We start from the raw sequence: 11,827 nt of genomic DNA on the forward strand, positions 1-11,827 counted from the left end.
TAGCCACTCAGTTATGTTGTGACGTTTGGTACACCCAAAGCATTCCTACAGTATCCGAGAGTTGCACAATCTCATGGTCTAAGGAAATGATACTTGACATTAGAAAAGCCTTTAGCAAACGAACTACACGATCTTGTGTTATGCTTAGGATTGGGTCTTGTCCATCACATCATTCTCGTAATGATGTGATCCCGTTATCAATGACATCCAATGTCCATGGTCAGGAAACCATGACCATCTATTGATCAACGAGCTAGTCAACTAGAGGCTTACTAGGGACATATTACGGTCTATGTATTCACACATGTATTACGGTTTCCGGTTAACACAATCATAGCATGAACAACAGACAATTATCATGAACAAGGAAATATAATAATAACCACTTTATTATTGCCTCTAGGGCATATTTCCAACAGGAATGGGTAGGCTGGTGTATATGTTTTGGCAATGGCATTCCCACACAACACAAATTCACACCGACCCCTCTTAATAGTGCGGTCTTTCCCACGACTCGAAGTAAACCAAAAATAAAACCTTCGAATCACCGGAAGACCACGCCTTTGATCTTTTTGAATTGGGGGGGGGGGGTCGCACATCTCCATCAAACGCAATATGGAACCGATATCCTGAGATAAACTATACTACCCGATATTAGTTCCACTAACCACATTGTCATCACACCAAAATAAAGTTTAAGTGCCAAATGCACTTTCACCGACGAACTATCCGGTGGCTCGGTGGGGCGACAGCGCAGGCGACACCATTTCCATCATGGACCTCACATCCACCACGACGGACAAGGCGCGGACTCCTCCGAGGATGAGTACGACACGGGAGGCGGTTGTGCCTTGTGTCTCATGTGGGCCGGTCTGTCTCCCGTGTTGTACTCTTCCTCGCTGGAGATCGCGGCTTCACTTCATCGGTCTTATTGCCGGTGCTCATGGAGACGGCGGATGGAGGACGACATGGGCTTGGATGCCGGGCGCCACCGCCGTAGGATAGTTTTAGGTTCGGGCCGTTTTTTTATTCTAAATGTTCGAAATCTAATGAAAATCCGCCGTGTTTGCATGATGTCGTCCGGTTTGTGTGACATCTGCCCATGTTTGTATGAATTTCATCCGGTTTGTTAAAAATGTGTTTGCAATGTATGCGGGCAGTGTTGGATGGCGGCCTCCCGCATCCGTGTCTGCGGACTGACCCTCTTGTCCGCGGACGAACACATGAAGAAAATTTGCTGGTTGCCATTGGAGATACCCTAATCAACTATAAGCTTTCAACATTTCTGCACTGTGCTTCAAGCACTCAAATTTTGAATCTATGTTCCAATGTATTGTTTCAAACGTGCAGCACTAACAAACAAACTACTCCCTTCGTTCAAAAATAGACGATAAAGTTGAGTCGTCTATTTTGAAATGGAGGGAGTAGAAACTATATACGGAGTTTTGTGAATTGGGAACATAGAACGGATCTTTTTTTGAGGGAACATAGAACATAGAACGGATCTTGGAGCAGGTAATTGGGACGGATTTTTTGGGGGCAGTTAATTAGGACGGTTTTTTTTACCCAGAAAAAAGGACGGATTTTTTGGGAGCAGTTAATAAGGAAAGTGATACGAGTAAAATTGTTCCAGGGCATTCTAATCCAACGCATCTGGGAGCAAATAATCCATGGCCCCAGCGGTCAGCGATCCTATGCCATAAATCGTCGGTAGAAAAAGCGAGCAAATCCGATGGCCAGAGAGATAGCCCTGTCTCTGCTGCGGCAGTGAAGTGATGCCCGATCCCCCGACGGAACGAGATCCTCTAACATAGCAGCAAACTACTGCAGAGGGACGTCCTCAGCGTATCGCCCGTTCATGATTCATCCAAGGGCAGCGCTAGGCGCCGGCGCACCGGCCCAAACGTTTCGGCCGGTCCCCGCGCAGCTATCCCCAGCGAGCTATCCCCACGCGCGTCCCCTTCTTCCTCGCTTCAGATCCACCATATCCTCTGCGGTGGTTTGCGCGTAGCCCCCACCCCGCCGCTTGCTGGCTCACCGCCACCGATTGCCGGCTCACCGGGCTGCCCGCCGGCTCGCAGGCGGAGCCCGCCGTGGCCGCTCGCCCTGCTGTACAACTGCAAAAAATATCTCTGTTTTGGCAGGTTCCAGCAAAATCAATTGCTGTTTCCAGCAAAAAAATTACGAACACAGTCTCCGCCCTTGCCACCCAGCAAAAAAATCAGCGAGAGCTCCACCTCGCCGGTGGAAGCAATCCCATGAGTCAGTTCCAGCAAAGAAAAATGCAGGTTCCAGCAAAAATCAATTACAGCAAAAACACTTCCGTCCCAGCAAAAAACTCAACATGCAGGTTCCAGCAAAAAATGCTGCTGGTAGAAGCAAAAACTACCGATCGTTCCAGCATCCCTGTTGCCCGGTTCCAACACGGTCACCATCCCCGCTGACCGGTTCCAACAAAACAACCATAGCAGCAAAAAATCAGAAAAATCCGCTTGTAGCAAAGGAATAGCCTGTTCCAGCAAAATTTGACACTAGTTCCAGCAAAAATAAACATAGCAGCAAAAATCCCCAAAGTCTGATTGTAGCAAAGTAACTAGCCGGTTCCAGCAAAAAAATATGCTGGTTCCAGCAAAAACCACATCGCCAGTGAGCGCGCTATAGCTCCAGCTCCAGTGGGCACGTCGTCTTGCCGGTTGCAGCAACCGCAGAGCCGGTTCCAGCAAAAATCCTGGCCGGTCATAGCAAAATCGTTAGCCGGTTCCAGCAAAAATACGGTGGGAGCAGATTTTGGGTGGGGTGGGTTGTAGCAAAAACATGAGCCGGTTCCAGCAAAAATTATCTTTGGTTCCAACAAAATCATAACATGGTTGTAGCAAAAAAATCGACTGAAAAAACACCAATGTCATGGAGATGGATGTAGCACAAATGCATCAAAACACCGGTAGTAACAAAAACCAAAAACGGTTGTAGCAAAATGGTTTGCCGGTTCCAGCAAAAACTAACGTGGCCACGAGCACCCTCATCCACCGTCGCGCCATGACCCCTGCGCACCGCCCCGGGTCGCAGCAGCAGGAGCGCCCCCCGTCGTGGTCGCTCGCGCTGTGGGGTGGACGTTGGGGCTGTGGGTTGGCTTTAGGTGCAGGTGTCCAGCGGCTGGCGAGGCGTACAGTAGACGAGAGAGAGCTGGGATGTGCGTCATGGTGAATTTGGTAGTCTGAAGCAAAGGCGACTGGGGAAAATGAAGAAAGGAGATGAGGATAAGAAAGGAGCGATGGGGAACAGCGGTGGCGTGGGGCCCATAGTGATGCGTCCTGCGAGCGCGTGGAAGGGTGATGTGGGGTTGAGCGTGTGGGGCTGAGAGGATGAGTCCACACGCGGGCCACACGATCGCCCTCGATCGAACGAAGCGTACGCGACCGGCGGAGCGTTTCCGCCGGCGCGCCGCAGGGAAACGTTTTCCTTCATCCAACGACAGGAACTGCAAACTAGAATCAGCAGCGTTGGTTGCGCGGCCCATAAGCAGCCCAATCACCTCCAGAATAAAAAAACATGTCCCATAAGCACGAACGAATACACGCCTGGCTACAGAGGACACAGCTATGGTCGGCTGCACCACGCCGTCGAGAACAAGCTTCCAGTTGCTACTATCTGTGCATGAATAAATTTGGATGGTAATATGTTCCGGTTGGAATCATAACAAACAACACCATCTCAAATCTCAATCTGTTTTTCACGCTCAATTTGTAATTTACAACACCAGTTCATCTCCTCTTGGTCTGAAAGACCGAAACTTAAAGCAACTCCAACGCAGGTACCAATTTCGTCCGCCGTCCAACGGAGACAACCCTAGCCACCGCAGCCGCCGCAAAATGGGTTCTTCTCCGGTAAAGGCAAGGGCAAGGCCCCCGCCGCCTCTCTCCCCCGCCTCCGCTGGCCCCGCTTTCCCCAGCCAAGGCCGAGCCGGAGCCGACCCCCATCCAGCGCTACTCCTAGACCGCAGTGGTGGGCGAGTGGGTCAGCGCACCACCGGTCTGGATGGGGGTGACCGAGGCGCAGGAGTGTGCCTACCTCGAGCAGTGGCGACAGCTAAGGTTGGCCGAGGAGCGTCGCGAGGGCGAGTACCTCGAGCAGCTCGAGCGCGACGCCGAGTAGGAGCGTCGTGCTCGGGGCGGGGCACCCTAGCCGGCGGAAGCACACCCAGCAACGGACGATGTCGCTGCAGCCTGGAAGACGGCGTTCCCTTGGGCAGGCCCGGCGCCGACGCTAATCAACCTCACCGGCCCCGACGACGACAACGAGGATGCCTAAGGCAGCGCGCCGCCTCGTAGTTTTATTAATGTTTTGTTAATGTAAATGTGGACTTGGACTCTCGCCGGCCTTTGTGGCCGGCATCAAAGGCCGACAATAATTTTTAGTTAATGTTTTGTTATTTTTAAAATATTTATACTTTTTTCCAGTCACCTAAAAAATGTGTCAGACCAGTGTTGGGCGCATGCGCCAATCCAAACGCGAAAGCGGACATGAGTGTCCGTCGGGCCGACCCAAACGGACAAAAGATGGACAAATCACCGTCCGTTTGGGTCGGCCGGTTGGAGTTGCTCTTAGCTTCTAGTACAAACTTTCAGCCTTCAAGTTCATCCTCAACTTGTTAGTTTGAGCAGCTAGGTTTCATGGCGGAGGTGCGAACATGGCAGCGACAGTCACCCTCTCTGACGCTGCGAAGCTCAGTCTCATAGTGGCGTCGAGCGCTGGCAATGGCAACGGCGAGCGAACAGTGACGGAGTTTGAAGGTTTTCTCCCTTATACGCGATTGGGCTTCGTTTATGGGCCGAACGGTTTTAGGCATTGCTGGCATGCTTTGCCATGTTCCAACTTCGTGCCATTGGATAAGGCATCGACGGACGCTAGGCGGACGTCCCTCTGCAGTAGTTGCTGCTACGTTAGAGGATCTCCCCCGACTCCCCCTCCCAGGATCGGCGTCGTGTACGACTCTCCTTTCCAAGTCCGACTAGGGGAGTCCGTCCTGCCGTCCGCTTCCACCCCCCGCCCCCGGCCCCCGTTATAGCTGTCAAGATCGCCAATCCCCGCGGCGAAATCCCAGGAGGAGGAAGGCACTCGGCAGAAACAAATTCGCGCCAGCGCCGTCGAGCGAGAGAGAGATACAGAGATGGCGTCGGCGATCCGCTTCGCTGCGGCGCTCCGTCAGCGGCTTCCACGCCTCCTGTCCTCCGCCACCAGATCTGTGCCGCGAGCGCTCGAGGAGGAGCGGCCCCTCCTCGTCCGGCGCGCCGGCGGGCCTGCCATGGGAGATCCTCGACTTTTCAGCTCCAGTTCCGCCGGGAAGTCCTACACGGTAATCCCCCACTCCTCCTCCTCCTCCTCTCTCTCTCCTTTTGATGCTTCGCAGTGTAGGATGAAATCGGGCGACTCATATCGATTCGAGCCTGCTATTACACCCACGAGTCATCTTGCTGGAATGAAAGATGTTTCTGCCAACCATCTTGAGAAAGGTTGGATTTTTACATTATAGGGACGAGAAATCACCCCCCCCCCCCCCCCCCCCCCTCTCCCTTTGCATGGATGATTAATCCCATTGCCACAGCAGATGAAAATCACGGAGTTTGATTTTACAACGCGCAATTCTGTAGAACACTTTGTTGGTAGAACAGAAGATGATGCCCACATTCCGGACATGGATAACTTCTGTTTTTTTTTGAGATGGCACACTCGTATTCCAGTAAAGACACGGCTAAATCGCCGGTTACAGCACGGGTTACATCATCAGGGTAGTTAGAGAACCACTGGTTAGACTCTCCAGCAGCTAAACCCGCACAAATAGCAGCCAGCACATGCGCTGGCTTGTTACAAACACGTGGCGTGTGTACAACCATAGCCTGGATAAATTGTGTGGCAAGATTCACCTTAAGCTCTTTGAACATTTGGCCAACGGAAGACAGGTCGTACATATCCGATGACACAGCTTGTTGTAGCACTAGACAATCAGTCACTAAATGTACTCTGCCCAGCCCCATTTGAGCAGCCCATTTAACAGCAGTGCAAAGGGCCACTGTCTCAGCGTGTAAAGCACTGGAAATTGGTAACTTCTGTTTTTGATTTGGAGATAGTGAAATGTTAGGCCACAACACATAATATAATTTTATATATTAAACACTCTGTATCAAGAAATCGATCACGATACTCCCTATTTTTTCACTTTCCATGCCTTCTGAAACATGATGTAGTATTTTTCTTATTATTTGATCTCTTTTTAAAAAAATGAGTGCACTAAACTGCCATTGTTCAAAAGTGTAAGCTGTTTAACCTTTTTGGGGTTTCATCTAAATATGTGCTGTGACTTACTACTTGATAAGGTGCCTTGGAAAGAAAGACATTATTGGGTTTTATATTTTTCAAATTCCTTGTTTTGAGAATCCGAAAAGAGGGGTTGGTGTATTATTGTCCGTATTAAGGAACTGAAGAAATAACTAAGTACACCCTCTGTTCCTAAATATGAGACATTTTGGCAGTTCAAACTTTGAACTGCCAAAACGTCTTATATTTAGGAACAGAGGTGGTACTGCACAGGAATAAATGGCTACTGCATTACAAATGCTCCCAGAGAACATCTCATGACTTGTAATTTGACGATATATAAAAAAGAGCACACAAATTAAAATGTAACGAGCTATACTATGAAACTTAGGCTCATACCTGTCACATAATTTAATCATACACCAAAATCTAGAAGAAATTGGAACACTTTACAAACATATGCTGTCCAAATTCAATTTGCTAAAAAACCAGGGAAACAGTGAATAGCTTGTTGGTTTATTTGTCACTCTATTAAGTATGCCTATCCGCATATCTTTTGCTTAAAATAAAATCCAAGGATTTACTCCCTCCGTTCCTAAATATAAGTCTTTCTAGATATTACAACAAGTGACTACATACGGAGCAAAATGAAATGTCTAAAAAGACTTATATTTAGGAACGAAGGGAGTACATGATATACACTGTAGATAAGCAAAGTGTTTACTGCATACAATTTCATTGTATTTTAGCAATTTTCTCTTTGATGTAATGCCATGAGCACAAGTTACAAATATGGTTAGTTTGTGACATCATAAATTTCATTTATCCTTAGCATCCTTGTAAACTCAACCTGCGGCACAAAAAGCAATCCCTGGAGGACAGCTTGGCATACCTTAACAGAATGGCGAAGAAGGAAGCTCGTGACTGGAGAGAGATGAGGGAACATCTTGAAGCATCGGAGCAAAGACAAATAGAGCTCGAGAAAGTGTAAGGAAACAATCCTTTGTCCTGGATATGTATTGCACGTATGTATGTGTTGTGCTAAATATGATTTCTTTTAACATGCAGGTACAAGCGACAGGATAGGGTGGTAAATTGTGCCGCTGCCACTCTATTCCTTGCCTTGTTAGCCGGCAATGTGTTCTTTGGTTGAGTCAGGAAGAGAAATGGGAAAAGGCAATTAGGCCTCTAAGTTAGTGTATTAGTGTTATATGAGTTTTGGCTAATTCTTACGCTTAAGTTGTGGATCTGTTTTCTTGGGGTCTTAAGTTGTGGACCTGTTTTCTGGTGTAAACCTATTCAAGAAGTCATTATTGTTGACCTTTGTTTGCTTTGCATAGCAACTTAAGTTTCTGGCTGTGAATGTTTTGAACTGGCCAGGTTAGGCCAACACAGTTGTTAATTTGGTGGGAGCACCCCATCTGCTTATTGAAGTGGAGCCATTTAAAAGCAATCTACAACCACATTAGTCAAATCTGACCACTCAAATGCGTGCGGACGCATCGGGATAGTGACCGTGTGTGTCTGTTTTTAACCCTATTTTTGCTGCCAAACAACCATGCCCCCCATTGAAGCATTGATTTGAAGCATATTGACGAACACGTTCTGTCCGCCTTTGTCAGACCACGCAGCAGCGACGGATGTTAGGCCAACTCCTCCAACAGGGCCTGACGTCCATTTTTTTTTGTCTGTTTAGATCGGCGAGTTAAGCATCATTGTCCGTTTGCGTCCAAGGGCCCGTTGGTGCGCCCAACCGCACAATTCAAATTGTGTCCACATTTTAAACTTAAAAGACAACTAAAATAATAGAAAAGAAAACCAAATAGTAGCCACATTTCAAACATAAAAAAAGTTCAAACATTTCAAACATTAAACTTAAAAAATAAGTTCAAAAGTACCAACCATACTCGCCGCCCACATTAACTTAAACATGAAAAACTTAAAAAGAAACTAAAAAAAAACTAGATCGCCGCCGTCTTCACTGCACGCTGTTGCCGCCATCTTCCTCGTCTGCGCCAAGGTTGATGAAGGGTGGTCGCCGCCACAGGTGGGCGGGTGGCACCTGTGTTGGCACTTGGGATGGTGACCAAGTATCGGCGGCAACCCACACGGCCGGCCCTGACACCAACTCATGCGTGATGGGCATCGTTATGGTCCACGACCATAACTGCCCCTCCAACACCGGGTTCCACGGCGCGGCTTGCGGCTCCATGTGCTCTAGTTCCTCGAGCTCCAGGATGGCGACGTCGCCGGTGGGCGACAATGCCAGCTGCACTCCAGGCCGTTCCACTGGCTGCGCTTGTACTCGATCTTTGAGTCCTCAAGCACCTTCTTCATCAGCTCCTCCACTTTGGCGGTCATGGTGGCGGGGACAACGACGGGAAGGGCGTCCACGCGCGCTCTCTCGCACGCCATGCACCAACGGGATGGGCTGGGAGCACGCGCACTGTGTTCCCTAGTGCGCGCCTGTGGTGGGATGGGAGCATGGTCAACAAAGAAGGTCTGCCGCCGCAGGTCATGCTCGTCCCCCAACCAAGTGTCCCACAATGACGAGTCGACAACGTACCTTGGGTTGTCGACGAGATCCGGAGGCAGCTGGGCCTTGCGGCGGTTGATTTTCAGCAGACAGGCGTGGCCACTCGCCGAGATGGCTGACAGTGGCACCCGATCTGGGCTGAGATGCTAGCCATTCGGAAGATGCATGTCGGGCTACCTCCACCTTGACGTACCTCCACCTTGATGTACGGGCGAATCTGCGGCGCTACCGCGCTACGGCGAGCAGCGAAATGGAGAAGCCTGCGATGGCGGTCAACCCAGAAGACGACCCCGCTTTCGCGTTCGTGCTTCCCCGGCTTGCCAGGATCCACTTCCACGTCCACATGGCTAGGCGGCGGCCGACGGAGTGAGGGCGGCGCGGGCTAGAGCGTGTCGAAGCTTTTGGGACTTTAGTTTCATGCTTCTGGCGGTGTAGAGTAGCCACTGGCGGAAGGCCTGTAGCCAAGGATCATCTAGCGGTTCCTCGTGTATATGAAATTCATCAGGTCTGAGACTTGAATCTTCCTCGGACTCCGGATAGTAGTCAACGTCCTCAGGATCTTCATCATCCGGGTTGGGCGTGGTGTCGTCAATGGGACCGATACCGGCATCATAGCCTGCATCACCAGTAGAAAACAGGTCTTTGGTTCGGGCCTGGCCAGCCCATTAGTCCCGGTTCAGTCACGAACCGGGACCCATGGGGGCATTCGTCCCGGTTCGTGAGCCCAGGGGGCCGGCCGGGGCCTCGTGGGCATTGATCCCGGTTCGTATGGACCCACCGGGACCAATGGGCCTCGCTCCTGGCCCACAACCATTGGTCCCGGTTCGTGGCTCGAACCGGGACAGAAGGCTGGGCTTTGGTCCCGGTTCCAGCCACGAACCGGGACAAATGAGTTGCCCATATATACCCCATCGCCGCACGAGAGCACTCCACAGTGCTCTGTTTTTTCTGGCCGGCGAGGGGAGGGCATTTGGGTGCTCTAGCTCACCTCCTATGCACATCAGGTGTTCGATGAAATGTCTGAGCCACACTAGTTAATCTTTCTCCTCTCGAAACTCGACCTCTGAGCTTCATTTCCCCCGAGATTTGTCTAGGTTTAGCGGTCTGTCATGTCCCGTCCCCGTCTTCACCGCCGTCGATCGCCGCGCCGATCTCGTCGCCGGCACCACCATGGTGAGCCTCTTGTTCTTATCTTCTTTCTGAAAGAAAAAAATTCTTACTTCAAATAGATACTTGTCTAATTTTCTTACTTTTATTATTCCTTGTTATTATATAGTGCGATGGTTTTGGTATCCGCCCCCGTCGTCCCTCGTCCTGTCTATGATTCGGATGTGGTATATATTATCTTTTCATAACTATTTGGTTCATTTATTGTTTATGACAATTATGCCGACCAACGTGACATAGATTTTATTTATCTAGGAGGTGGTTGAACCGGAAATTCCAATCGACCCTATTGTCGAGAGGTTAAATTTAGTTGAAGAAGAAAACAATTACTTGAAGGAAAAAATAAAAAAATTGAGGAGGAGAAGATGATATTGGAGTTGCATGTTGCGGATGACGTCGATGATCACAAGATCAAGATGGATGCAATGCGGTTGAAGATTAGAAAGATTAGAAAATATGCCATTCATACCGAGGCTTGGTATCATTATGCCATTGGATCAATTGTTATCTTGGTTGCGATTATGATCACATTTGTTGTTGCATTGAAATGTTTTACATAATTTCAATGTATGGTTTAATTAAATGCTCTGGAGAGCTATATGTTGTTCAATGAAAACTATGTATGTACTTTGGTTTTAATGTGATGATGAACTTCTATTAATTTGGTCACTTATTTATTCATGAGAGCTATATGTTGCCTTCAATTTGAAATGATGATACCATGCCAACTTTCAACCTTTTCAGAGTTCATTTGAAATGCTTTTCAATTTCAGGGTCTTATAGCTCAAAATAATCAGTAAATGCATGAAAAATAATAAATGAAGTCGGAAAGGGTTGAAAATTGATGATGTGGCTTTGAATGGTGCATTTTGAACACAGAAAAAGTCTGGAGTTTAAATAAGTTAAAAAAATGAGATCCCTTTGTAACAGACGAGTTTCCGTATGAAACCCTGATACTTTGAAAGAGATTGTCCGTTTTGTACACGAAGTGCATCCAGTTTTTGCCGTAACCCTCTCTACTTTCTTGCACATGCTATTTGGATGAAATGATGATACCATGCCAACTTTCAACATTTTCAGAGTTCATTTGAAATGCTTTTCAATTTCACGGTCTTATAGCTCAAAATAATCAGTAAATGCATGAAAAATAACAAATGAAGTTAGAAAGGGTTGAAAATTGATGATGTGGCTTTGAATGGTGCATTTTGAACACAGAAAAAGTCTGGAGTTCAAATAAGTTAAAAAAATGGAATCCCTTTATAACAGACGAGTTTCCGTATGAAACCCTCATACTTCGAAAGAGATTGTCCGTTTTGTACACGAAGTGCATCCAGTTTTTGCCGTAACCCTCTCTACTTTCTTGCACATGCTATGTGGATGAAATGATGGTACCATGCCAACTTTCAACCTTTTCAGAGTTCATTTGAAATGCTTTTCAATTTCAGGGTCTTATAGCTCAAAATAATCAGTAAATGCATGAAAAATAACAAATGAAGTCAGAAAGGGTTGAAAATTGATGATGTGGCTTTGAATGGTGCATTTTGAACACAGAAAAAGTCTCGAGTTCAAATAAGTTTAAAAAATGAAATCCTTTGTAACAGACGAGTTTCCGTATGAAACCCTAATACTTCGAAAGAGATTGTCCGTTTTGTACACGAAGTGCATCCAGTTTTTGCTGTAACCCCTCTAATTTCTTGCACATGCTATGTGGATGAAATGATGATACCATGCCAAGTTTCAACCTTTTCAGAGTTCATTTGAAATGCTTTTCAATTTCAGGGTCTTATAGCTCAAAATAATCAGTAAATGCAT

At 47.8% G+C, this 11,827-nt stretch overlaps 1 protein-coding gene across 1 annotated transcript; it reads left to right on the plus strand.

Moving 5' to 3' along the window:
- The first annotated feature begins 4,975 nt into the window (after nt 1-4,975).
- Nucleotides 4,976-7,675, plus strand: LOC109775982 (uncharacterized). Its single transcript, XM_020304787.4, has 3 exons — nt 4,976-5,353; nt 7,145-7,299; nt 7,381-7,675. The coding sequence occupies exons 1-3, from the start codon at nt 5,168-5,170 to the stop codon at nt 7,463-7,465; spliced, it is 426 nt and encodes a 141-aa protein (XP_020160376.1). The 5' UTR covers nt 4,976-5,167; the 3' UTR covers nt 7,466-7,675.
- The last annotated feature ends 4,152 nt before the right edge of the window (nt 7,676-11,827 follow it).

This window comes from Aegilops tauschii, chromosome 1, assembly GCF_002575655.3.
Source record: "Aegilops tauschii subsp. strangulata cultivar AL8/78 chromosome 1, Aet v6.0, whole genome shotgun sequence".
In the NCBI taxonomy this organism is placed as follows: Eukaryota; Viridiplantae; Streptophyta; class Magnoliopsida; order Poales; family Poaceae; genus Aegilops; species Aegilops tauschii.